General features: G+C 37.8%; 1 protein-coding gene across 4 annotated transcripts in view; it reads left to right on the plus strand.

Moving 5' to 3' along the window:
• TRRAP (transformation/transcription domain associated protein) overlaps positions 1-25,569 on the plus strand; it is a 94,457-nt gene that overhangs the window by 11,149 nt on the left and 57,739 nt on the right. For 2 of the 4 annotated variants that reach the window (XM_054211436.1, XM_054211438.1), the window contains exons 14-32: positions 962-1,040; positions 2,050-2,284; positions 4,251-4,578; positions 4,700-4,797; positions 5,453-5,647; positions 6,183-6,374; positions 8,114-8,279; positions 9,531-9,787; positions 10,668-10,868; positions 13,243-13,421; positions 14,500-14,699; positions 15,463-15,680; positions 15,823-16,020; positions 16,686-16,946; positions 17,938-18,099; positions 18,722-18,818; positions 19,268-19,389; positions 21,342-21,512; positions 22,237-22,305. In XM_054211436.1, coding sequence (XP_054067411.1) covers positions 962-1,040; positions 2,050-2,284; positions 4,251-4,578; positions 4,700-4,797; positions 5,453-5,647; positions 6,183-6,374; positions 8,114-8,279; positions 9,531-9,787; positions 10,668-10,868; positions 13,243-13,421; positions 14,500-14,699; positions 15,463-15,680; positions 15,823-16,020; positions 16,686-16,946; positions 17,938-18,099; positions 18,722-18,818; positions 19,268-19,389; positions 21,342-21,512; positions 22,237-22,305 — 3,428 coding nt within the window. The remainder of the gene's footprint in view (positions 1-961; positions 1,041-2,049; positions 2,285-4,250; positions 4,579-4,699; positions 4,798-5,452; positions 5,648-6,182; positions 6,375-8,113; positions 8,280-9,530; positions 9,788-10,667; positions 10,869-13,242; positions 13,422-14,499; positions 14,700-15,462; positions 15,681-15,822; positions 16,021-16,685; positions 16,947-17,937; positions 18,100-18,721; positions 18,819-19,267; positions 19,390-21,341; positions 21,513-22,236; positions 22,306-25,569) is intronic. The other 2 variants (XM_054211437.1, XM_054211439.1) reach the window with 1 other exon arrangement.

The following is a 25,569-nucleotide window of genomic DNA, read 5'->3' on the forward strand; positions in this document are numbered from 1 at the left end:
GACTGCTGTGGTGGTTGCCTTGTAAAATAATGGATTGTCTTTGCATCTAAAATCTTTATTCTTGTTCTTTATTTGCTTTTTCCACTGTAAGTCTTCCAGATCTCTACCCCCTCAAAAACCAGTGCGGATGCTCTCTTTTTCTCTTGCTCTGTGGTTTTGCAGAATGTGACGTTCTCTTAAAGCAAAGACAGCTACCACACTGTCCCTTTCATTTCAGTGGACCTCACTGATTCCTTGTCCGTTTCAGGCTTCATTCAGAAAATGCTAGATTTTTATCTTTAATATTGTTTGGAAATCTGTGGAGTTTGAAGGTTGCTGGGTGTTCCTCTGTGACTTTTCAATTATTTATTAATAAGTTTTAGCTTGTTGCATTATTTGGAAGTGGGAGCAGTTCCTCCTTCCTGCCATTTCTATCACCTGCCTTTAGGGTGGAGTGACATAATCAATCCCATAAACTTGTTGATTTCTATATTAAAAAGAAAATGCTTCTTGAGTCTGGCTTTGTCACTGTTTTTGTTGCTGAAATCCTCCTCTGTTCCCTGGGCCCCAGGTTGCATGTGTATCTATCCCTGATATTTTGGGATAGAGCTTGTCTTGTAAGATGCCATATAAAATAAAGTTGTGTTGCCCAAACTTGTCCTTTTCAGTAACTCAATAGTTACATTTAAAAAGTTCTGCAAAGTTGAAAATAATATAAGCTTTTTTTTTTTTCTCTTTGTAGATGTAACTGTTTTTTTCGTGTCAACGCTGTGGCTTTGACAGCGTACCGTAGTGTCACTGCAGGGGCAAGTGTCAGGGCAGTTCATAGGCACAAGAGGTTAATTGAAAGTTTCCTTGTAAATGACGCTGCCTTTTATAAACTTCAGGAATTAATTTTCTGATTTAGTGTGAAATACCTAAGTTAGGTGGTTTAATACTTAACTACTTGTTTTGATTTTTTTTTTTCTTTTTTTAATTTTAGAATTTATTCCATGTATGGACAAGCTGTTTGATGAATCTATACTAATTGGCTCCGGATACACTGCCCGAGAGACACTGAGGTATGACAGCAAGTTTGGGATAGCTATCTGTGCACTTGCCAGGGCTGGTTTCTTTCAAGGTTTATTAATATTTACAACAGTCTCTGTATATTGTTCTCAATCTTCACTTTAAATAATTAATTTTATTAGATTCTGATATTGGAAGGGCTTCTGCTGCCGTGAAGAGTGGTTGGTGTTTAACATGTTGATCGTGCAGCACGGTAGTGGGGGTGCAGGGCAAAATGAGATAAACGGGTGAATGAAAAGTATTTCACTTTTTTGAATTGCAGAGCACAACCAAAAGAGTGGTCACAGTGAAATCAACTCAGTATCTTCCCAATATTTCACAAAACCGCCGAAGTCTTGTGTCGAGCGTAAAATCTGCATGAGATTTAAACTGTTTCGTCAATAAGTACCTTAAAACTTATTCATTCACAATTGAAAACACAAATGGGGAGAATACTTACGTTCTGAGTCTTCAATAGTCTACTAGTTTTTAGGTGCTTTTGCTGACCAAATTAAAATAATGTGCACTAGGAGAATTATTTCCTCTTACTAAAGTATTAAGTGTACCTTATTGACAGCATGTATTAGATTTAGAAGTATTTGCTTAAACTCAGTATTTGGAAAGAAATTACTTTAAAAATCTGTCAGTTTTCATAATTACTTTTGAAATCATGAATCGTCAATGATTAATTGTGAAACAGCTTACCAACGCTGCTTAAAATGTAGCTTAAAACATGCTAATTTGCTCTTAACTGTAGATGAAAGTGTGTGCTGGGATTGTTCAGCAATGGAAAGACCAGAGAGGTGATCCTGGTGTGGGACAGTGTGATGCGTCTTTCTGAGGTTCTACAGGTTATCATTCTCTCATGTAACTCAAAAAGCTTTGTGAACTCTGCATTTGCATATAAAAATAGAAAATTTGGATTTAGAATCTTGGAAATAGCACCAGGCAGTAATTATTGGTTAAGTCCAATTAACACCGATTTTAATTGTCCCCAATGTGTTTTCTTGTTTTTACCGATAGACCACTTGCATACAGCACGCTGGCAGACCTGGTCCATCACGTCCGTCAGCATCTACCACTCAACGACCTCTCCCTCGCTGTCCAGTTGTTTGCCAAGAACATTGACGACGAGTCCTTGCCGAGCAGCATCCAGACAATGTCCTGCAAGCTCCTGCTGAACTTGGTGGACTGTATCCGGTCTAAAAGCGAACAGGAAAATGGAAATGGTAGAGATATTCTTATGAGAATGCTGGAGGTATTGATTTGTTTAAAACATTTGATAATAAGTTGAACGTCCTAGTTTGCAGTATGTTGTCAATGACATTTTACTTTCTGCTTTCTTCAGAAATGAGAATATGTAGAAACAGTCTGCGTGCTGTATCAGAGATGGGCTCCTTAAAATGCTGTGCAACAGGGATAGTATCTCAAGAACAGCAGAGGTGCTTTGCCCACTCAGCTTATTCATTCAGTGACTTGTTTCAAAGCAAGAAACTGAATGGCTCTGATGCTGGGGGTAGCTTAACTGTTGGTATTTTTTAAAATTTTCTTTTAAATTTGAGTTGTAATCTAATTTCTTCCTCACTGAAGAATAGGTAGGAATAGTGTATTTTTGATGCCTTCTGGTTATGGTGTGGTTGGTTTGTTGTGAGGTGTTTGTGGTGTGGGGTTTTTTTTGGGGTGCATTGTGTGTGTTTGGTTTTTTTTTTTTTTTTTTTTTTTAAATCCTGGAAGAGGATTATCTTGCAGGTGCTTGGCATAGCCCAATACAACCTGTAAAACGTGAAATATCCACACTTTCAAGACCTACTGATCCTTTTTAAGGATCTTCTTTATATGGAGGATTTTTGAGGGGCTTTCTTTTGTTTGTTTTGTTATTATTAAAAATCAGGGATGCGCTGGAAGCTTGCTGCAGCCGAGTTGTTAATGGAAAAAGGTTGCTTAGTGTTTCTGCTGCCACAACATGAAGATTCACTCAATCGTAGAGTAAAACACTGCTAGGGTAAATACTGGTTTAATGATCTCGTTTTGGGATGTAAGAACATGTCTTGAAATCTAAATTGAACTGGCATTAAAGCTTTTAGATGAGTGAGGAAGCCGTATGGCTGCCTTTTTTGGGAAGGGCAATCTACGAATTCTGAATGTAGTGGATCCCTTCCATCTTTGACTCCTCTCTGCCATTGACAGACGGTCATGGTTCTGGATGCACCAGGGAAGAGATTTAGTCATTTTAAGCACCTCCAGATTATTTAGTATTGCCCTGAACTTTTTGTTTTCCTTAAGGTAGCAGTGGTTTGGGGAAAGGCTTTCATTCTAAATACAAAATGCAAGTGACGGTGCAAGTGAAAAATCTGCGCATTATGCATTGTAACGGGTCCTTTATTCCAGAGTGCTCAAACTGAAGTAGCTTTCTAGTAGGGTTTGTCTTCCAAATAAACTACTTTTTTTCCTACTTTTTAAAAAATCTGTAATGTAGCACAGTTTGTTCATTTGTTTATCAGATTAAAATTTGTAATGATATGTGAATTCAGAGAAGATACGTCTGGAGAAGAAGGGAGCATGCAGAATTGTGGTGGCAGTGGGGAAATGTCTGAGGAAGCCAAGTAGATCTAGACTTTAAAATTTGGGAAGTACAGAAAATTTTAAACTGAGACCTTGTGCAACGTGTTCCTTGTTTAGTGTCAACCAAGAGGGAGAAATGTTGGGGACCGCTCGTCTGCAGGACTGATTATTGCTTTCTAAATCCGATATGCTGCATAGAACTAAAACTTAAACCTGTAATGTATACATCTTTTAGTACACTTAACATACATTACATATACATCTGAAAAATTCGAGCTTTGTATGCTTAATAGTGAAGATTTATAGACTGAAATATTAAGTCTTATTTTAAAAAATGAATTCAAATAGCTTTTCGTTTTAAATTAAGAAGAATTGTAGGGAGATCAATTTTTAGTCGAGGGATTTACTAGTTTTCAGCAAATATATATTTTTTGGAACTTGTTAAAAGTGAGAAAACTACATTGTTGGTACACTTAAAAATGTTTGCTGTCTCTTGACTGACTTAGCTGTATAAATACTTAGCTGTAAATTTTATTGATCTCAGTATTCTGACTTGAAGTATTGGTACTGTTGAATTTTGAAAGATTTTTGAAGAAGAAACTTATTTTCTTTTTTCTTCCCCCTCCCTGCTCTTACATTTGCCTCTCCTCTTTGTGCCGTAGGTTTTTGTTCTGAAATTTCACACTATAGCACGATACCAGCTTTCCGTAATTTTTAAAAAATGCAAGCCACAGTCCGAGCTTGGGGCTGCTGAAACCGCGTTACCCGGAGTACCGACAGCAGCAAATGCAGCGCCTGTTCCTGTTCCCTCTCCTGCCCCGGCCACTCCAGTGGCCCCTGCACCAGTACCTGTGTTTGAAAAACAAGGGGAGAAAGAAAAAGAAGACAAACAGACGTTTCAGGTCACAGATTGCCGAAGCTTAGTAAAAACTTTGGTCTGTGGTGTCAAGACAATCACGTGGGGCATAACATCATGCAAAGCTCCTGGTGGTAAAACTGCATAATATTTAATTATATTTGTCCTTGTAATTCTACAATTAAAACTCTCTAGCGTGAAAGCAAATAGTATTTTTAATGGTTAACTACTGTCTTATTCTTTATCTTCTTTCAGAAGCACAGTTCATTCCCAATAAGCAGTTGCAACCTAAGGAGACTCAAATCTATATTAAACTGGTAAAATACGCAATGCAAGCTTTAGATATTTATCAGGTATGTAACCTGCCCACATAGTGCTTTTGTTTGTACAGTTACTGGGTGTTAGATCTTTTAACAAGGATTTATTTGTCAGCTAAAAGACAGATTTCACGTGTAGCATGTTTTCATTACGTTTTTAATTTCAGGATCACAGCTATTGGGAAATGTTATGAATTTCAAAGTATTTACCACTTGCAAGGAGCAAATTTTCTTAACAGCTGTTAAGAACACACAGTCTGTGCTTATGCAGGCAGGACAGACAAAAATGCTTCTTTCATGTAGCGGATTAAATCTTTTCTTCATCGAGATAGTTCAGCTATCGGTTGAAGCATTCCCATGGCTATGTTTATCTTCTGTAGTTACACAAAGTACTGATTAAATGTAAATGTATCTGATTTCAAATTAAGTAACTTCACGATAGGCTGATATCTCCTTCTGTTGTCTTTTTCCACTCCTGTCTTCATGGTTTTAAAATCTGAGCTGAAAACACTCTATTTTAATATTTTTATTGTCACTGTTGGCTCTTATGCCCAGCTTCTGATTGTATGGGGCTTGCATGTGAAACCTACAAAATCTGTTTGGTTTTTTTTTCAAAAGTTACTTTAAACATAGTGGGGAAAAAGTTACTCAAATTCTGTAGCCAATATATGTGTTTTCTAAATCACCCTAGGTCCAAATAGCAGGAAACGGACAGACATATGTTCGAGTAGCAAACTGTCAGACAGTCAGAATGAAAGAGGAAAAGGAAGTTCTGGAGCATTTTGCTGGTGTATTCACAATGATGAACCCTTTAACTTTCAAAGAAATCTTTCAAACCACTGTTCCTTATATGGTGGAGAGAATCTCAAAAAACTATGCTCTTCAGGTATTATGTTTTCGTTTACTTTTTCATTTGATAATACACAGCCTGTGGAAAATAGCTTATGCTGTGAAGTACATAGGCTGAAGTGGAATTATAAATAATAATGTTGAAATTAACATGCAAGATTTGAAGCAGTCTAAAAAATACTTTGTAAAGATGGATTTTTGAGAAAACTTTCCAGACTAAGTGATTCAATACAAACATGAGCACTTTGGTTTAGAAGATATGAATGGACTTTATCCCTGAGAAGTATTGAGCATTGTGGAGTTCCTGTGTTCAGGTTGTTGCGTTAATGTTCTGACCTACTGTTTTACAGAACACAAGTCCTATCATATACATTTAAAATTAAGCTTTAAAGTTGAATACTTCAGTTATATGCATGGTTGTTTTCCACTGAGGATAAGCTGAATCACTTGGGTAGCAGTGGAGATGGTGGAAGAAATTTGTCTTAGTTTTTTTGTTTTAAATGGGTAGCGCATTTATCCCTCGGTTCTTTTCATTACAGCAACAATAATTTCATTGTGGTTTCCTTCTATAGATTGTTGCCAACTCCTTCTTGGCAAACCCTACTACCTCTGCCCTCTTTGCAACCATTTTGGTGGAGTATCTTCTGGATCGGCTGCCAGAAATGGGCTCTAACGTGGAACTCTCCAATCTGTATCTCAAGCTGTTCAAGTTAGTCTTTGGCTCGGTTTCACTATTTGCAGCTGAAAATGAACAAATGCTGAAGGTAAAGGTCATTTGTGTTAAAACCAAAAAAATCTGTTTTGACTCTTAATACATTCTTCAGACGTGTGAAGAAACTTGGAGTTTTACGCTAACATTTGATGGTCTTTTCAAGTTTGAACCACTATAGTGATACATCTCCATTTTTTCCGATTGCCAGGTACATTGCCTTATTTATAAGAGACGGGTTCTGTGAACGTTTGCTTCGTATTTGAAACTATAAGGTGATGTGCTAATTCTGAGTATAAATGACTGATCCAATCAGGATTGCCATAAACCCGTGTCACTTCATGGTCAGGATATGCGTATCTTCCTGCAGATTTTTGCCCCTTTGTTTCCTTATTAACTGAAGACTTTTGCTTAGACTGGAATCACTTTTTTGTGCGTTGGTGAATCTTGTTCACTCACCTCGTGTTCAGTGACACGTACCTCTTGAGTTAGTTATTGTCTGCTCTTGAAAAGCCTGGATTAAGGAATGCTATTTTTTCTATTGACAACATATTGTCTGTGTAGTCTGAGGATCTGTTTACGCTGATGAGATCATCTCATTATTCAGTAAGTTTAGAAATGCTGAGCTTGAAGCAAGAGTCTGCTTTCTCATAAAAGTAATAGCTGCCTATATCCACAAAAAACCTAAAGGTATTAGTTGAACAGTGCTTCTTCTCTCATCATTTCTCTCCATTTCTCTTCCTTCTACCTTAGAATAAACAAAATTTCTGGTAGGGGTAACTGTGTGATAACGGTTTCTGCGCTTAACGATTTGTTACAGCAGGATGAGTTCAGTGTATGTTTTCGGGGTAGAACAGAGTAGGGACTACTAATTTTCCAGATTCTTTGAAAGATAAAAGCAATATGAAGCAATATTCATAAGTAATATGAAGCAATATTCATATAATCTTGCTTAAATTCTTCTCATTTGTCATCAGAATCAAGGTCATTTGGATTTTATAGGCTGGAGATCCAATTTAAAGAGAGTGATTTACTGCCTCCGCAGTTTCACGCTTCTGTTGCATTTTTTTGTTTCAGCAGGATTGATGATCTGGGCCTTGGGTAGACAATTTAATTGAGTGATGAAGGCTATTTGCAGCATTTGCATAGCAATGTAGAAAGCTTTTAGATGTTAACAAAATCCATAATTTTGTCACTGTTTGCACATGATCTGTAAGAATCCTTGTATTTATCAATTATTTTTAATGATTCCTGCCAACCGTTACTGTCCTCTGCTCTAGAAAGGCCACCAGTTCCGTAACCATTTTTTTACTTGTAAAAGTTTACTTTCAAAGTGAAATTTTATCATTTCCCACAATTAAGAATTAGTGATTAAGTTAGATCTGGAATAAATTAATGTTGTGAAATGTCTTCTCTTGTCGTTGTGACACTTCTGATTTCTGCTAGACATCCCTAGGTTCTGCGGAGCAAATGTTTTTCACTGTCTCAGATTTGCAGAAGATTTTTTGTTTTAATGCAGTTACTGCTTGGAGTAGCAACCAGACTTGATCATTTGGCTAATGTGTAAGCAGGGTTTAATTAATTAAAGAGTTCTCTGGGTTCTTGATACTGTCCAAATACAGTTTTACTTTTTAACGCTTCTTCAACAGCAGTATAAAACTAGCGTGGTATCAGAGTACTTGCAACAGCTGAAGGCTTTTGATCTGAAAAACTTGTCTCATGCTAAACTCTTGTATAGTACAATAATGACAAAATTGATATTTTATTAATCTCCAAGCTTTATTTTTTTTATAGCCACATTTGCACAAGATTGTGAACAGCTCTATGGAACTTGCACAGACTGCCAAAGAGCCCTATAACTATTTCCTGCTGCTCAGAGCACTGTTCAGATCTATTGGAGGAGGCAGTCATGATCTCTTATATCAAGAATTCTTGCCGCTGTTACCAAACTTACTGCAAGGTAGAACAATACCTTCTTTCCCCACCCCAGTTTCTGGTCTTTTTATGTAAATAGTAGTAATAAAGTTATGTTATGTATTAAAAAAAGACAAAACTAAAGCCCTAACCCTCATAAGTTGCTTCTGATTTTGAGCTTAGCAGTTGATTAAATATCTTGACCGTGGCTTATTTTCATTTCCTATCCGCTGCTTCAGGCTCCATAGTTCTGGCTGCTTCACAATTTCTGCTGCTTCTTGTTCTGCTTCTCATTGTGGGGTGGTTGGGGTTTTTCTGCTTGTTTCTTTCCTTAGTTTTTATTAGCTATAGATAATGTTGTTAGTACAAAGCATTGCGGGGTAAGAGTAGCAGGAGAAGGAACGTTGCCAGGCCCTCGCCGGCTTCGTGGGAAGAGCATTGCAGAGAAGCTGTGGTGGTTCTGCAGCTGAGGGCGTGTGTGTGCACCTGCGAGTGCTTGATAAATATAAATGCAAGTAGTGTCCGTTGGCAAAAAGAAATGAAATAGCAATCGGTTTGATTAATCGAGCATTTGTGCTTGCAAGGGCTGTGTTCCGGAGATACTGAGGATGAGCAAGGAAATGTGAACTACGTAAACCTAAGCTAAGCTAATTGGAACGATTCAGGAACATGGAATCCCATGGTTCCACCTACAGCCGTAGGGGCAGTCTTTATTGTAGTTAGCAAATAGGTACGTCATCTGTACACCAGTAGGCAATATCCGTGTCAGTGTGGAAGTGCTAGCTAGGTTTATGGAATATATGAAGTCTTGATGGGGAGAAAAATTAGTTACAGAATGTGTTTAGTCTGTATGGGACAGTGAATGTACTTGAACTCATTTAATGTTTCTTTTCAGGATTCCAGATATTTTAAAAACAACTTGTTCTGTGTGGATTGATTTTTTTTTTTTTTTTCCTTGATACAAGGCTGAGGTTTGAGTCAAATTACCTTTTTCTGGTTTTCATCTGCTGTATTCAAATGCTACTTATTGAATCTAATATTAAATTTTAGAATATGCATGGATACTATTTTTTTTGTATATGCATGTACCTACAAAAGCATTCACTGCATAAAATCCTTAGATGTAAGTTATAATTATGAATGGTATTATATTTCGTAAATATGTTATTTACAGAGCTATATATGTTACAGAATTTAAAAACGTGAGGTTACTGTGAGTTTAGGAAATAGCAGTTTCTAACAATACACTGTGGACTGCCTTTTTCCTTTGAGTGTGTAACGTACCCATGATTTTCAGGGCTTAATATGTTGCAAAGTGGCCTTCACAAACAGCACATGAAAGACTTGTTTGTTGAGCTCTGCCTGACTGTGCCGGTTCGTTTGAGCTCGTTGCTGCCTTACCTGCCGATGCTGATGGACCCCTTGGTGTCGGCTCTCAATGGGTCCCAGACCCTGGTCAGCCAAGGCCTGAGAACTCTGGAGCTGTGCGTGGACAACCTGCAGCCGGACTTCCTCTATGATCACATCCAGCCCGTTCGAGCTGAGCTGATGCAGGTAAACCCGTGCTTCCCTCGGAGACCACAGGAGGTCGTTGGTTCGCTAAATGTTGTTAGAAACTGGGGTGAACCTTTGGTTACACGAACTGGAAAGATCTGTCATGAGAAGCGCGCCGGTCTGATTTGTGTGTCAAAGGCCAGCTGGTGTAGTGCTGTTGAACTGAAAACTCCGACAGATTTAAAAGTGAATCAGTGATGTCTTCTCTATCCCCTCTTAGGGGGTTAAAGTTAAGACTTGGGACTCAATAGCAAGAATATTACTATGTTTAGGATGAGTTGGTACGGAAAATGATTAAGATTTGTTAATTTTTTTAAAAAACAGACAAGAAAAGCTAAGTGCCTTCAGCATGTCATGACTGACAGCTACATGATGTCATATGTACAGTGAAGATGATGTGGCTGAAATTCAGAACAATGTTTTACATGCGGCTCTTTCCCCTAATACAGTGCTTGTGTATAGTTTATTGTTTAAACATAATATTTACTTTATTTGCTTTTTATGTTTAAAAACTAGCACTTTGAGGTTAATTCACTTCAGCCTTAACTGGCCTGCTTCTTTTTTTCTTTAATTCATAATGTTGTTTATCTAATATTAGTCTAAAACATGAAATTACATTTCAGTGTAGTAAAGATTTTGTAGCTGATGTTCACAGCAGTGGGATCCAGAACTGCATTTAGGACAACCCTGTTACAAAGCACTTGAACTGTTGCGAACTGCCACTGCTTTTATTCAGTCTATAGGAGTGTTTTCTGGAGTTGTGCAGGATCAATTACCCAAATACAAGAATAAGTGTTTTCCTTGACATTTTTTAACATTACAACTTGAAAAATTTTGAAGTGAGACTGGTCTGACCATATAACACTTCAAATACTTGCAGGCTTTGTGGCGTACACTGCGCAATCCTGCAGACAGCATTTCTCACGTGGCTTACCGTGTACTTGGTAAATTTGGTGGAAGTAACAGGAAGATGTTAAAGGAATCACAGAAACTACAATATGTAGTCACAGAAATCCAAGGACCCAGTATCACAATTGAATTTTCAGACTGTAAAGCATCCATCCAGCTCCCAATGGAAAAGGTAAGGGCTTGAGGTATTTTCTGTGCTGAGAAACCATCTTACTCAATTTTCCTTTATTACAGATTTTTTTGAAGGTTGTTTGCATGTAAAACCTTAATAAAATATGTGGTATGTTTGCCAGTTCCAGATATGAATTAATAAATATCTAAAATTATAGAATTTACATAATTAAAAGTATATCTGATTTTTTTTTTTATATCCCTCCGATTAGATGAAGAGATTTCTAATTAATTTATATTGCCATGGAGAAACAGAACATAACCCCACTTATGGTTGGTGGGATGTTGTTTTTTTTTTTTCCAAGTAATTTTTGAGTTGCCAGATCTGGCAGCTAAAGACCAAATGTTGTTTCAGAAATCGCTGCAAGGAGCTTTTTTCCTTTTTCACTATGTAGTGCTCAGTTGAGAGTCTCCTTATGGCAGGTAGGGCTACGCTAACTTCTTGCTTCATTTTGACGTGCAAAATTAGCAGGAGCTTGCCAACCTGTTCTTCCTTTATTTTCCCTTTAAACTGTTTTATATGTCACCCCCATAAGAATAGATTTAAACGTGCTGTTCTACTTTTACAGAGTGATTGGATAGGGAGCTAAACTGGCACAAGTGTGTGCTTTCTCTGCATTTTTTCCCCCTTTCTAACTGTTGGTGTACCGCTTAGATTAGGAGCAGGAATCTACTCTAAAACCGCCCTGTTTTCTTTTTGAAGTGTACCAAAAGCTTCTTGTAGAAATCCTTCAGTGATGATTATTCTAATGCCTCAAATGATTTGGTTTTGTTTGTAGTCCGTAGGTTGGGTACAGTACTTATAGCTGCAAAACCACTTTGTACTTGTACCGGCTTTCATCCGACAATCTCAGGGTATCACGAATGCTTAGTTCTCACTAACTACAGGAATCTAATCTGTGTCTGTGTCTTGGGATCTGAGAGCAAAGCTGGATTTTGCGTTAATTTGGCCTGTAGAGTATTAATACTTATCTTTCCTGTTACACTTTCATAAGTAAGTATGATCTGAATGTAGTAAAAAACTTCCTTTACAGGCAGGTAGCTCTCTTTGGCTCCATACAGCCAACAGGCTTAAAAATAGCTTGGAAAAATGATTCCTGAAATGCAGGTAGCTTTACTAATTTCCCCTCTGTACTGAAGCTGATGACTTGAATACATATGAATACTGTAATTGCTGGGATTTTCCTATCCCACCAGGTTTAATTCAAACCAACTTTTCCAAAGTCTGTATGCATCTAACATGTTGGTTAAGGACATGGAACGATCTTCAGCTTCTTGGTGTTGACCAAGAAACAATGTTATCTGCTGAATACTTGGTACCTAGAAAAAGGAAATGTCAAATTAAAAGGAAAAAGAAGTGGAATAAACTGGAAATGAGAAATCCATGTTCTCTTTTAGTTCTTTGGTAGTCTTTATGGTCTGTGTAAAACTCATAGTTCTTTTCATTGAGATGCTGATAAGGTTGTTCAAACAGTGATGGGATGGCAGCTGGTTAAGTCAGTAAGGAGAAAGATGGCTTTCCTTTCAAAGAAGGAAAATGCCCACTTTTTCTGCATAATCCTGTTTGAGTGTGGATGGCTAGATTTTATTGACCATTGATCAGGTATTGAAATTCCTTATTTTGTGCACTCCAAAACATTTTTGATGTGGTTGTTTTTAATAATATCTGTCTCTCATTTGTTTTTAATTTCTTTCTTTCTTTTTTTGGGAAGTATAGAAAGTAGCTGTGTTTATATATATGCAAAATAGAAATTTTCCAAAAAGATCTACCCCCCCCCTTTTCATTGCTTTCATATTTTCAGAAATTATTTGAATTATTCTCAAATGTATTAAATAAATCTTGCAAAGTAAAAGAAGGGTAATATTTCCATTAAGTGTTCAGAAGTTGCTTACAGGGACATTTCACCATGTATGATGTAGCTCTTGATTTGCATGGAAAATATGACAAAGTAATTTGTAAGATAGAACATTTTTTGGTCCCATTTATATATATGTATAAATGCATTGTATACCTACAATACATAGACATTAGGAACAGCAATTATTGCTGGAGGGAAAATGAGGAAAATTTTTTTGAGGGGGAGAGAGAGAATGAAGGTGTACCTCACTCACGACTTCAAATGCTTTCTGACTGTGGAAATAAATGTATCTGCCATGAAACTTTGCATTAATAAAAGCACAGCAAATGCCATCACAGGTTCAAGTCAGCTTTCTCGGGCATTCTCTGCATTTCTTAACTTAGGCAGTCCAAATTGTACGTACTTTTAAAGTTACTTTTAATTTGTATTAAAGGTACCATTCCCTTGATTAATCACCTTTTTGTAAACATTAAGAAGAAGTAGTGTTTGGGTGCTATCTGTCTTTTTTCGTTATAGGCGATTGAGACTGCTCTGGACTGTTTGAAGAGCGCTAACACGGAACCGTATTATCGGAGACAAGCGTGGGAAGTAATCAAGTGTTTTTTAGTAGCTATGATGAGCCTGGATGATAATAAACATGCATTATACCAACTTCTTGCACATCCCAAGTATGACAATTCTTTAAACGTAAATGTGTATGTAAAATTTATAGTGTCTTTAGAATAACCTAAATTAGAAGCAATGGTTAGTCTAGGCAATGTATTCTTCATGGGATTTTTACCTACTGGTTTATCCTGCTTCCTTTAAAATAAATGCAGGATTTTCCAGTAAGAGGAATTTTGTCAGCATATTATTTAATGCCAGTGAACCATGTTAATGTTTCATACTGTAATTTTCTTCTGCTAATCACAGTCCAATGTATAATGTGTTAGATATGTTCAGACATTTTTCTTAAATTAATCTTAGTTTAATATATTTAAATAGTTGGAATATTCTGGTGCTTAATTGTGTTTTAAAGATTAATTTAGATTGTGATGTTTTGTATGTACATCTAACTTTTTACTGAAGTGAGAGAGATGCAAAGTTCAGTTTCATTTAGTGACCAAACTGTAGCATAGTGACACACATAACCTCTGTTTGTCTTAGTGTGGGGGCTTTTTATTGAATTTTTTTTTACATCTTTTGCAATTTTAGTCATTGATACTTAATGAGTTTATTGCTTTTAGACAACTTTGACATCTTTGCCCACAAAGTGTATGCTGACTTTGACTTGCGCAGTGTAGTAAACATAGCTAAAGAGTATAGTAGCTTTTATAATTTGGACTTGTTAGACTTGACACAAATATAGCTTTGCAATGAATAGGTTTTGTTGGGTGGTGATTTGATAAATAATGTTTCAATCTTTCAAGATTAAAATCAAATGTCATTTTAAAAAAGGGAAAAATGCCAAAATATTGAAAACGACATTCTGTAATTGAGTTGCAGTGTGATGGCTGTATACCTGTTATTTGTAATGCACGTGGCTTCTTCTGAACCACCGCCTTTAAATGTCCCTGATGAAATTGGGCTATCCATCATGTTTGAGCCCAGTGGTTGACAAAACTAATACAGACTGAGTGAACTGGTCTAGCTCTGTCAAAATGAGGGGAGAACGGGAGGTGGAGAAGGTGTTAGATATCGGGAGCAAACTTAAACTAAGTACTTGACGATGCTCACGATTGAGCTGCCAGTACTGCAGTTTAGGACGATAACGAGCTTAATCTTGTCTTTCAGCTTTACTGAGAAGTCCATACCCAGTGTGATTATTTCACATCGGTACAAAGCTCAGGATACTCCAGCTCGTAAGACGTTTGAGCAGGCATTGACAGGGGCGTTCATGTCAGCAGTCATCAAGGATCTGAGGCCTAGCGCTCTGCCTTTCGTAGCCAGCTTGATCCGCCATTACACAATGGTGGCGGTCGCCCAGCAGTGTGGTAAGGACAGTGGGACAGAGATCGTGGGGGCTGTCAGGAGAGGGCTAGAGAAGTTTTTCTAACAGCAGTTTGTTTTAAGAAAGTCGTGATATTGCAGTTGCTTCTGCGTAGGTATGTTGGGTTTTGTTTGATGGCTGAATTATGTTTTAATTCTTTTGAGCGGTAAAAAATATTGAGCAAGTTTTAAAAAACAATCAATCACCTAATAATACTTTTAAAATGCTACACTCAACAAAATAACTACAGCTTGGAAGAGTTTATATTTTTAGAGCATCTGTGTAACCTGAGATATGCAGTTACTTTTGTGGATGGTCTGTAGTTGGGTTGTTTCCACTTGTGGTTTTGAAGGACCATCAGAGGAACTGAATAAATGTTAGAGCACTGCAGTGTCTTCTGTCTGTGAAGAAAACTTTTTGTTTGGAGTGGGACTGTGTGACAAGTAATTTGGGAAAAGACATGCTATAAGCCTATCGCTCTTCATTGTCACATTAATGTAACTTGAATTTTTATGATTCTTCATTTTAATTAAATCTTTCAGGGCACAGTCTAGTGCATAGAAGAAAATATTCAAGTAGATGTAATCTTTTTTTCTTGTAAGAGTGAAGAATGCCTCACAATCCATTTATATGCAAATAGGCACAGTGCTTACTGGTTTGCCATCAGCTAGTGAGAGGAGTAGTAAAACCTAATTGAAAGACTATTCATATTGAAATAGCCATTGTTTTATCTTTTGGTTTTTTTTCTTCCCCAATACAAATCACAGGTCCTTTTTTGCTGCAGTGCTATCAGGTTGGAAGCCAGCCTAGCACAGCCATGTTTCACAGTGAAGAAAACGGCTCAAAAGGCATGGATCCCCTGGTGCTTATTGATGCCATCGCAATCTGCATGGCCTATGAGGAGAAGGAACTCTGCAAAATAGGCGAGGTGGCTCTGGCAGTGATATTTGATGTTGCGAGCATTATCTTGGGTTCAAAGGAAAGGGTAATATATATATGTATTTACTTATTTTTTAAAAAAATGTATTCAGATGTTCTAGTTTCAGCCAATGCAATTTTACTTCTAAAATATTTTGCAGGCTACCAGTGAGCTCAAAAAGCAAACTGATACATTTCTTTGTTTCCAGGCTTGTCAGCTTCCCTTGTTTTCGTACATTGTGGAACGGTTATGTGCTTGCTGTTACGAACAAGCTTGGTATGCTAAACTAGGAGGTGTTGTGTCAATTAAATTTCTCATGGAGCGACTGCCACTAATTTGGGTCCTGCAGAACCAGCAGACTTTCCTGAAGGCACTTCTCTTTGTTATGATGGATCTAACTGGAGAGGTATGTAATGAATGGATTATGTCAAATAGTATGGGAAACAAACTTTTGTTCTTAAATTCACACAGATTAAACTCTTGCTAATATTGATTTTACTTAACTTCAGAATATATCGTATCTGCGATAGTTATGAGTCAATTTTAATCATTTTAACTTAAACCAAGACCTGAAGTTAGGAGTGAGGTCTGTTTTTTCCACGTAACTGCCAAAGTTGTTGGAATTACACTCGCTTCTTTCAGAGTAAAAAAAGTAGGGGTTGCATTCAGATCAGTGAAAGAGATTCACTGTCACTTGCATCAAAAACACTGTTTTTTTTTTTTTTTCTTCTTTCTGTGTTGAGTTTGAAAGGTGTTCATCTTACCAAAAAAGTGTATGTAGTTACAGATGCCCCGAGAATCATCTGCCTGACATCATCTCTGTGAATCATGATGACAACTTTGCTAAGGGTGCCAGTGCTTGAGTTTGGTTATAAAATTGTGTTGCGTTCCAACTCGCAGTTTTGGAGTGATTGGTGGGAAGACTAATTGATATGTGTTCTGTTCAAGCTTTATATGTCTTTAGCCATTTGCAAAGGATTCATCAAATGGCTAAGTTCACTTATGAGTAGCGTGTAGATTTGTGATCTTTGTTCTGCACTTATTTAATAAAAATAATCTATGATACTGTAGGTTTCCAATGGAGCAGTTGCTATGGCAAAGACCACATTAGAACAGCTTTTGATTAGATGTGCAACTCCTTTAAAAGATGAAGAAAAAACAGAAGAAATCCTAGCAGCACAGGAGAAATCTTTCCATCATGTAACACACGACCTTGTTCGAGAAGTAACCTCTCCAAACTCTACTGTCAGAAAGCAGGCCATGCATTCGTTGCAGGTACTTGCACAGGTCACTGGAAAAAGCGTCACGGTGATTATGGAGCCACACAAAGAGGTAATACTTACTGAAAGTGAATTTAAGTTGTTTACCATTTTGTATTTGCAAGATGCTTTTCTGCATACATTTTCTCACATTAGTGAATTCAATTCTTAGTGCTTTGAGAGCATATGCTTGTCATTTGTTAGGTTTTATTATTGTAAAATACATGTGGCTGGAGTACTGTAGAGATTGATGCAAGCTGTGCCTGACTACTTAGCCAGGATTTGTAGTGTCTTCAGGTTGATTTACTTCCTGAAATTGTGGGCTGCTTGTCCTACCACCGGTGAGACATAGGCTAGGCCAGGTAGATGCTGCATTTTGAACCTCAATTTTGTGTTATTCTTTAAATATGAGGCATATTGGTATGCCTTTCCCTATCCAGAAAGAGACTGTAAAGATCAAAGATGGATAAATTACTTTTTGCTAGATGCTCCTTAAAAGCATTCATTCTCTTGAAAGACAAGTAAATGTACATAAGCCCTAAGGGCCACCACAGCATAGGAAATTATAAATGTTGTTATTGTAGTTTGGGAACATATAGAGAAGCCCCCTAATTGATACCTTATTTTGCTAAAGGTGTTTGGAGGTGTATGGGGGAGAGCGAGAAGTTGGTGTAACGGAAGAAGCTTAACATGAATGTTTTTGTTATTCTGATGTTTTATGTTTTAGCAGCTTAAAATACTCATCGTTTCCTGACTTGAACATTTGAAATGCTTAAGCCTATGAATTTCTTTGTTGTTCATAAGGTTACGTGAGGTTATTAAATATCGTAGATCTGCTCACAGAGAATATGTAATAGTGACAGATACTGAGTTGTGTCGCTAACCGACTGTGAATTAAAGTAGTTCCGAGAAATACTTCTCTTCTTGCCTAGTGAGTCCTAAAGAGGTACCTCTGGAGCCCCAACAGCAAATGGAGCCAGGGGTAATGATGTCGTCTTAGTGGCTAGCTCTGAGGAGTCGTTTGACCAGGCTGCTAATTCAGTGATCTCAATTACATTGTGTAGGTTCTCCAAGACATGGTTCCTCCTAAAAAGCATTTACTTAGGCATCAACCTGCAAATGCCCAGATTGGCCTGATGGAGGGAAATACATTTTGCACAACCTTGCAGCCCCGATTGTTTACAATGGATCTCAATGTTGTGGAACACAAGGTTTTCTACACAGAGGTACTTTCTTTTTATCTTCTCGTATTTGAATGTAGATACTTAAGTAGTGATAGTGTTAGAAGTTTCATTGTTAAAAATACGTATTTTCTCTGTGCGCTTCAAACTTTCACCAAAATGTAAGAATTTATCTTTTGAAATGTGAACTGAGGTCTGCCCTTATCTACAAAATAATAGCTCTGAGCTAAGCAGAATATTCAAATGTGTGTGAAATATACTAAATGAACTTTGGTGTTACACTCCAAGTCTAGTAGCACTAACTTTCGTATTTAGGTCTTATTTCACGCACAGTATATCTGTTAAATAAATCGTTGTACCACCAAAACATAGATACTGTTTGTTAAGGTTTTTGAGTCCCTAACAATTTAAGTAAAATTGGATATAAAACTAGCGTGGAGATTGAACTTAGAGAGACTGTCTGGTCCCTTGGTTTCCTAGCTGTCTTGTCCAAACGAGAAGAGTAGAATTTTTGCCCGTTGGTGAAATTTGGAGGTTCGTTAGTGTGTTTGCATAAACTTGGCTCTTTGAGGAAGCAAGACTCAAAAGGTAACCGATAATACCCATTCAAACATGATTCACAATGCTATGCTAAAATGATTGTTGGTTTTTTTTTTTTTTCCCCTAGTTACTGAATTTGTGTGAGGCTGAAGATGTTGCCTTAATGAAACTACCTTGTTACAAAAGTCTTCCATCACTTGTACCTCTTCGGATTGCAGCCTTAAGTAAGTCAAATTTCCCAAACCAAATTTGATGTAGAAGAGTGTCCTTGTGAGCAACGGGCAGTCGTCTTCTCAAGATCAGAAGAAAACTTGGGCACTTGAAGACTGATGACTGCTCTCGAGAGGTCACGGTTTAATGGAGAATAATGGGAAAGTATCGCTGCGTTCTTAATGACTAGGACTTAGTTTCTGAAATGAACCCAAAATATTTTTAGACTAAATATGTTATATAGCATTAGGAAAACTTTAGAACACTGTTAATAGAACTTCCATTCTTTCACTATTTTATGATGGCTGTTGCTTTTGGCAAAGCCTGCCATGCTTTAGCTGTCTGTAATTTAAGATGAAATAAAAGAAACTTGAAGAGAAGAAATGTAGAATTAGGATTTTTTTTTTCCATCTCTTTTGAAATTGAGTTAACAAAGAGAACAAATTTACTTTGATATTTGCAGATGCTCTGGCTGCCTGCAATTACTTGCCTCAGTCGAGAGAGAAAATCATTGCTGCACTTTTCAAGGCACTTAATTCAACAAATAATGAACTGCAGGAGGCAGGAGAAGCGTGCATGAGAAAGGTTAGTGTATTGAAACAATGTTGGGTTTGAGGCCATTGTTCTCTGCTTTGCTTCCTTCTTACAAAACTTCTTGGGAGAGTCCTCTACAGGGAATTATGGCTGCTCTGTTAAGTTTTCGTTAGTGACACCAATATAATTAAGTTTCTGTCAGATGTGTTTTTTGGGAGGTTTGAACTTAGCCATAAAAATTTCTTCTGGTTGAATTAAGCGTGTTAAACTCTTGGACGAAGACCATGGTAAGTCTTTCATTCTTTCTGTTTGTCTGGTCTTTGTAAATGTATCTCCTTTTCTACATAAACAGTGTCAGTCCTTCCCAGCAGTTTCACAAATTTGCACGCCTGGCTTTGTTGTAAAAGCTTTTCTTGCATTTCTTCTTTGTTCCTAAAAGAATTGGTAGAGACCTGTCATGGTCTAACCGCAGCCGGCAGCTGGGACCACTGTCTGCTGGCGCAGGTCTCCCCCTTCCTCAGGAGGGCAGGGAGAAGAGGGAGAAAAGGAGGGGAAGGGAAAAAACCAAACTCATGGGTTGAGATAAAGGCACTTTAATAGAACAATAGCCGAAAAGGAAAACAGCAATGATAATAATAATAACAAGGACACGTGTCACTCTCAGCACCTGGTAAACTGGTGAATTAGCATGGTCCTGAGTAGTGATCACAGATAACCACCATCCCATGCCAACCTTACGTACTGAGCATGACGGCTGTGGGACGGAATATTCCATCGGCTGTTCCAGTGTTCTCTCCAGCTCCTTCTCAGCTTCTATGGGATACTGAAAAAAGTCCTTGAATACTATAAATATCACCTGGCAACAATTAAACCAATATGCGTTATTGACGTTCCTTTCATACCCAATCTGAAACACAGCAACCACTAGAAAGAAAACGAACTCTGTCCCAGCTGAGACCAGGACAAGACCCCATAGTTGGTTTTGGAAAAGCAAGCGATACAGCAGAGTTAGGCTCAGCATGCCGGTATGGCAGTTAGGTTAAGGAGCAGGACTGGGGCTGTCCTGTTTAAAGTCAGAATCGGTTTCAGATGTACGTGGTGCTGCACTGCACCGCCTGTTCTGTGGATGCTAAGTTACAGTGTAAAAGAGCTGGAAGGGCAGGGAAACGGATCTCTCGTCGTGATTTGTTGCCCAATAGATATGCCTAATTCTGACTCAGCAAGATTTTAATACCATTCTTCTAAATATAGAAAATGATAATAAAAATACTTATAGCCTCTTTGTAATGCTGTGTCGATTGGCTGGCGTGTGACAGGCGATATGATGATAGTAGTACTGGTGGGTTACATTTGTTCAGGCCATTGACTCATTAGAGGGCAGACATTGCTTTTCCTGTCACTCTGGCCATGAAAGGGAACGAACCCGTTATTTATGGCAGCACAGTTGGCTTGAGAGGTCAGAGGGAGCAAATAAGGGTTCTTCTGACCTACGCATTTGGTATAATATTTTTTGATCGTTTTCCGGTGATAAAACTGTGCCCACGGGATGTTTGGTTACGGCAGGAAATGCTCTCTCTGGCCGCTTGCAGCCAGGTTCTCTTGACCTTTTATGTTACTCTGGATGCATGCAGGTTGTAACACAGGAATTTGCTCTATTGACTTTGGCCTCATGGGCAGTTCTTATTAAAGCGGTGTCTAAGTAGTTTGTCCGTAGCTGTGTATTTAATTTATAGCTGTGGCAGTTTTTCAATCCATCTGTAATTAAGATCTCCTACTTGATTATTTTATGGAATCTCCTACTGTGCCTCAGAAATACTTAAGTGCTTCCCAAATCCATCTTGTCACTATATATATTTCCAGCAATAAATATTGTTTAAGCTATTACATTCTGAAAGTAAAACAAAAGAAGAAAAATCAGGTCAGCAGAATTTATCTGAAGAAAGATGCTTGCCTGAAAGTTGCTCCCCTCTCCATCTGTGTCTTGGTCCTGTGCTCCCTTGCAGTTCTTGGAAGGAGCTACCATAGAAGTTGATCAAATTCATACGCACATGAGACCATTGCTTATGATGTTGGGAGACTACCGAAGTCTGACGCTGAATGTTGTGAATCGTCTGACATCTGTCACTAGACTTTTTCCAAACTCTTTTAATGACAAATTCTGTGATCAGATGATGGTAAGCCCATTCAAGTTTTCTTTAGCTCTTCCAGAAGTTGGGGTTTTTTCAGCTGGTATTTGTTGAAGTGAAGTGTGAAGTATTGTTGAAAAGTCAAAGAACAATTCCATAGTGACTCAATATATTGAAAGTAAAGGATTTTTGTTTCATAATTAACAGGAAAAAAAATCTTTAAACGTTTTGAGTTAATTTCTAAAGAGCTACTAAACCAGAAAGTTAAGAGATGTTCTTTTCTAGTGAAAACGTACCGATTTATGCTAAAGTGTGCTTGGGCAAATTTATCTTTAAGTAAGGTACCGGCTAAGGAAACCCTTGAAGATGTGATTTACTTCCTAGTGGGCTAAGTCTGTCTTGGCGATTTTCTTGATTTATAAAATGGTGGAAGGTATTGCCCTTCTTATTTGCAGTTTTTAAACTCTTTATACTTTTGCCATGGATATTTAAATATTTAAATGCATACATATCAAGCAAATAATGAAACAAGTGTAAACCTATCAGACTTCAGATTTTTGTGCCTTTTATAACCCCTGCTTTCTTGAATATGCAGAGGACTTCAGCAATAATAAACTCTTCAATCTGAGGGAATGAAAATAACTAATCGTTTTTCCCTTAGTTTTCTTCAAACAATCATTTCTGCCTCTACTTCTTCTTTTCTCGTAGCATATGTTGTCACTTGCTAAAACAGAACAGTATAATTATAATACTAATTATCCTCTCTTTATAGCAACACCTGCGTAAATGGATGGAAGTTGTAGTTATTACACACAAAGGTGGACAACGGAGTGATGGAAATGTAAGTTAATGAATGCTTTTATGCAGGAAGACAAGAAATAAATAGTATTAATGTTTTGGAATTACGGAACTCATTGAGTTGTAAATGTTGCCATAACTGATTGCACGCTGATGTTTTCTTACAAGCTAATGAACTTATTTGTGTATTGAATATTTGTTACAAATCCTTAGTAAGAGGAGCTGCTTATCTGCTGACAAGGTTAATTTAAAGCCTTTTCTGCATAGGTTGGTGTGGGAACAGCTCACGGGGTTTTAGTCTTTTCTCAGGATTTCCTGCTTAGAATTCTGTTTTTCATGGGGATGGCTGATGAGCTCAGCAGCACAATCCCTCTTTTTTCACTAATATGTTTGATGTTCATAACGTAGTTTGTATTTGAAGATTATACTGAATAATAATATAATCCCAGTTAATTTTAAATATAATTTATGAAAACCAAGTTCAGTATTTACCAGTTGAGGTCACAGTACAGTCTCTCTCCCATCCAAACTAATGGCCTCAACGTTGAACTGTGGGAAGCTGAGCAGTTTTCTTATAAATGGAAAATTGCAGAGCGTAATGACAACAGCGTGTGCTTGTAGCAGTGCAGCACTGAAGGGAATTCCTGCTTCAGTCTTATTTCTTGTAGATTACCAGAAGTCCCGTAATTCTATTAAGATTTTATTAATAACTTATATTAAGTGTTGAAATTCATTATTGCAACTAGGAAAAAATTGGGGGCAAATGTTATTAATTTATTTGTTTTTCAAATTAGAGTGAAATTAGATTGGCTTTTTATTTCTCTCAAAACATGGAAATGGCTTAATGGCTTTTCGTTCCTCTCTCCTGTCATTGCAGAGAGAGCTTTTCAGTCTGAATTTAGTCATTGCTTGGTGTTTGACCTGGATGTTCTCTAATGGAGTAGAACTTGCTTCTTATGTTTAAACTTAAAAACTGCTTTTTTCACTTAAGGACTTATATTTTATTCAGCTCAGAGTAGTTCTAAGGCCACCTTCTTTGGCGATCCACTTTTCCCTAAACGTGATGATTACAGGTCTTTTTACAGCAATAGTCTTTCAATGTGGCACCTCTAGAACAGTTTTTAGTTGTCCCTAAATCGCATCTAATTGTGAATTCTTCTGTTTTTAATGTTTTCAGTTGATGTATTCTATGTAGTTGTGTCTCTAGTCTCCTCAACCTGTACATTTTTTTTAGTGTTGGTTTAAAACCTGTGTGTGTTGAGGGGAAGGCGCACAGCAGATGCTTGAGAAGGAATCTGCTGTCACAGCTTGAGGGAGGAGAGAAGTCTATGGGAACATTCTCAAATAGAATTGCCTGACTGCAAAGCTGAATGAATTATTACCTTTTTTCTCCCACTTGTTGCTCTAAAGTTTCCTTAAAAATAAAGACTGTAGGGAACTGAAGGAGGGCACAGACAGCGTGGTCTTTACGCAATGGCTGTGGCACTCTGTGTTCATGTGTCCCATGTACAGTGCGCTGTCGCTGTAATTGTACCTTCTGAACAGTGTGAAACTGGTGGTCGGAGTTAGGATAGCTGGCCTTTCACGTACTCTGAATTCTTCTTGACCATGGTGAGATTCCAAAATCTGAGATACTCACTTAAAAGCAATGTTGGGGGGTGTTATTGGAGTAGGTTGCATCTGAGTGAGTGAGTGGCGAGATCTAGGAGATGGTAAACATGCAGTGGAGATGGAATTGGTCAGGAAAGCCTTATGTTTGCTGGCTGACACGGTACAGAGAACTCTTACAATAACGTTTTTGGCCTAAAGAGTTTTTTCATCTTTTTCGAGCAGCACTTTATGAAGGTGCTGTTTGCTGGTGATGCTGATGTTGTCGTGCAGTTCTCCAGCATAGTGCAGAGTGGGTAGGCTCTTGAGAAGCAAGACTTCTTAATGAAACAGTCCAAAGTCTATGGAATGAGTTTTCTTGTGTGAATGGCGATTCTAGACAGGCTAAAAACTTCAGGCATCTCAGTTATAGATGCTACATAACAATTAACAGCTACTGTAAAGATCCACATGGATGCCAGAATAACTAATCTCTTCGTTCACCTAAATAATTTTGTGACAGTCCTGCTGTGTTCCTGAACTGTGACTTGGCTGTTCAGGTAAATGAACAAGCTAAAACATAACACATTAAGTAGTGACTAAGATCTTATTCATTGGCCCAGTGAGCAAAATCGTTGATTTAAATCCCTCCTTCCTCTCTTCCCTGCCTCCCCAAAGAAAGGCGTCGGTTTTTAGGTCATGTCCGGTAATTGAAAACCAAGTTTTGAATAGATGGTCGCCCCTGACTGTCCCTTTCGTGAGCAGTGGCACCATGGTGGAAATTCTGCATTACAGCCTGTTGGGACTTCAGAGCTTGGTAGTTCAAGTATTGAAAGTGGTTTCATAATTGATGCTGGACAAATTTGTCTTTGAAGATGCTAAAATATTGTTTCCCCTGACTTAATCATCTCCAGTATCTTTTTATTTAGTCCAAACATTTGAGAAGCTTTGTCTAAACAACGTGCAAGTAGAAAAAAGGATGCTTTTCATCCTGATTCTTAGGCGAGCAATTCGGGGCATGGGAGATGCTCATTGTCTCCATTCTTTCAGCTTGAGATGAGAAAATAACCCTGCTGAAGTCGGTTTCTGACTGCAACCTGAAGAATAGCATATACTGATTTGTTAATTTATTTGATACTTTTGTGGGCTTTTTCTTTTCATGCTGTGACTTCTGTTTTGGTTCAGCCTGCCGTGGAAGGGGTAGAGGTGAGAAACTCAGTGGAGGCACCAGGAAGTTCTTTGTTGTTGTGGTTTTTTGTTTGTTTTTCATTGTTTCTTTGCTTCTTTTTTTTTTGTTTTTAAAACTGTGGTTTGTTAGTTTTAACGTTGTGTTTTGGGCAGAGTGCATTGTGCCTTTGAGTGCAGTGCTGTGAATTGTCTTCTGTTTGTCTGTGGCAGAGTTGTTTCGATACCGTTGCTGTTAGGATGTTAAGCATGTTTGTACTAGGAAGAGCAGGGGTTTTAGTTTCTGTGAAGGCACAAGTGCTTTCAAAAGACTTTATACGTGTTTGCAGTCCTGAACTCGCTCCATGAGAGCCGTCTTGTGGGGGTTTCTCTAGGCAGATCGTGCTAATGGAGTGGGACCTAATACTTTGAGTTTAAATTCAGTTGAGGAAATGCAATGCACTTGGTAATATTCTTTTGCATACTGCATACTAGAAATTGGCTTTAGAGGGATGATGAGGGTGGATGTTTTGTTTTGTTTTTTCCGTTCCCTTTT

This window comes from Rissa tridactyla, chromosome 8, assembly GCF_028500815.1.
Source record: "Rissa tridactyla isolate bRisTri1 chromosome 8, bRisTri1.patW.cur.20221130, whole genome shotgun sequence".
Lineage (NCBI taxonomy): Eukaryota > Metazoa > Chordata > Aves > Charadriiformes > Laridae > Rissa > Rissa tridactyla.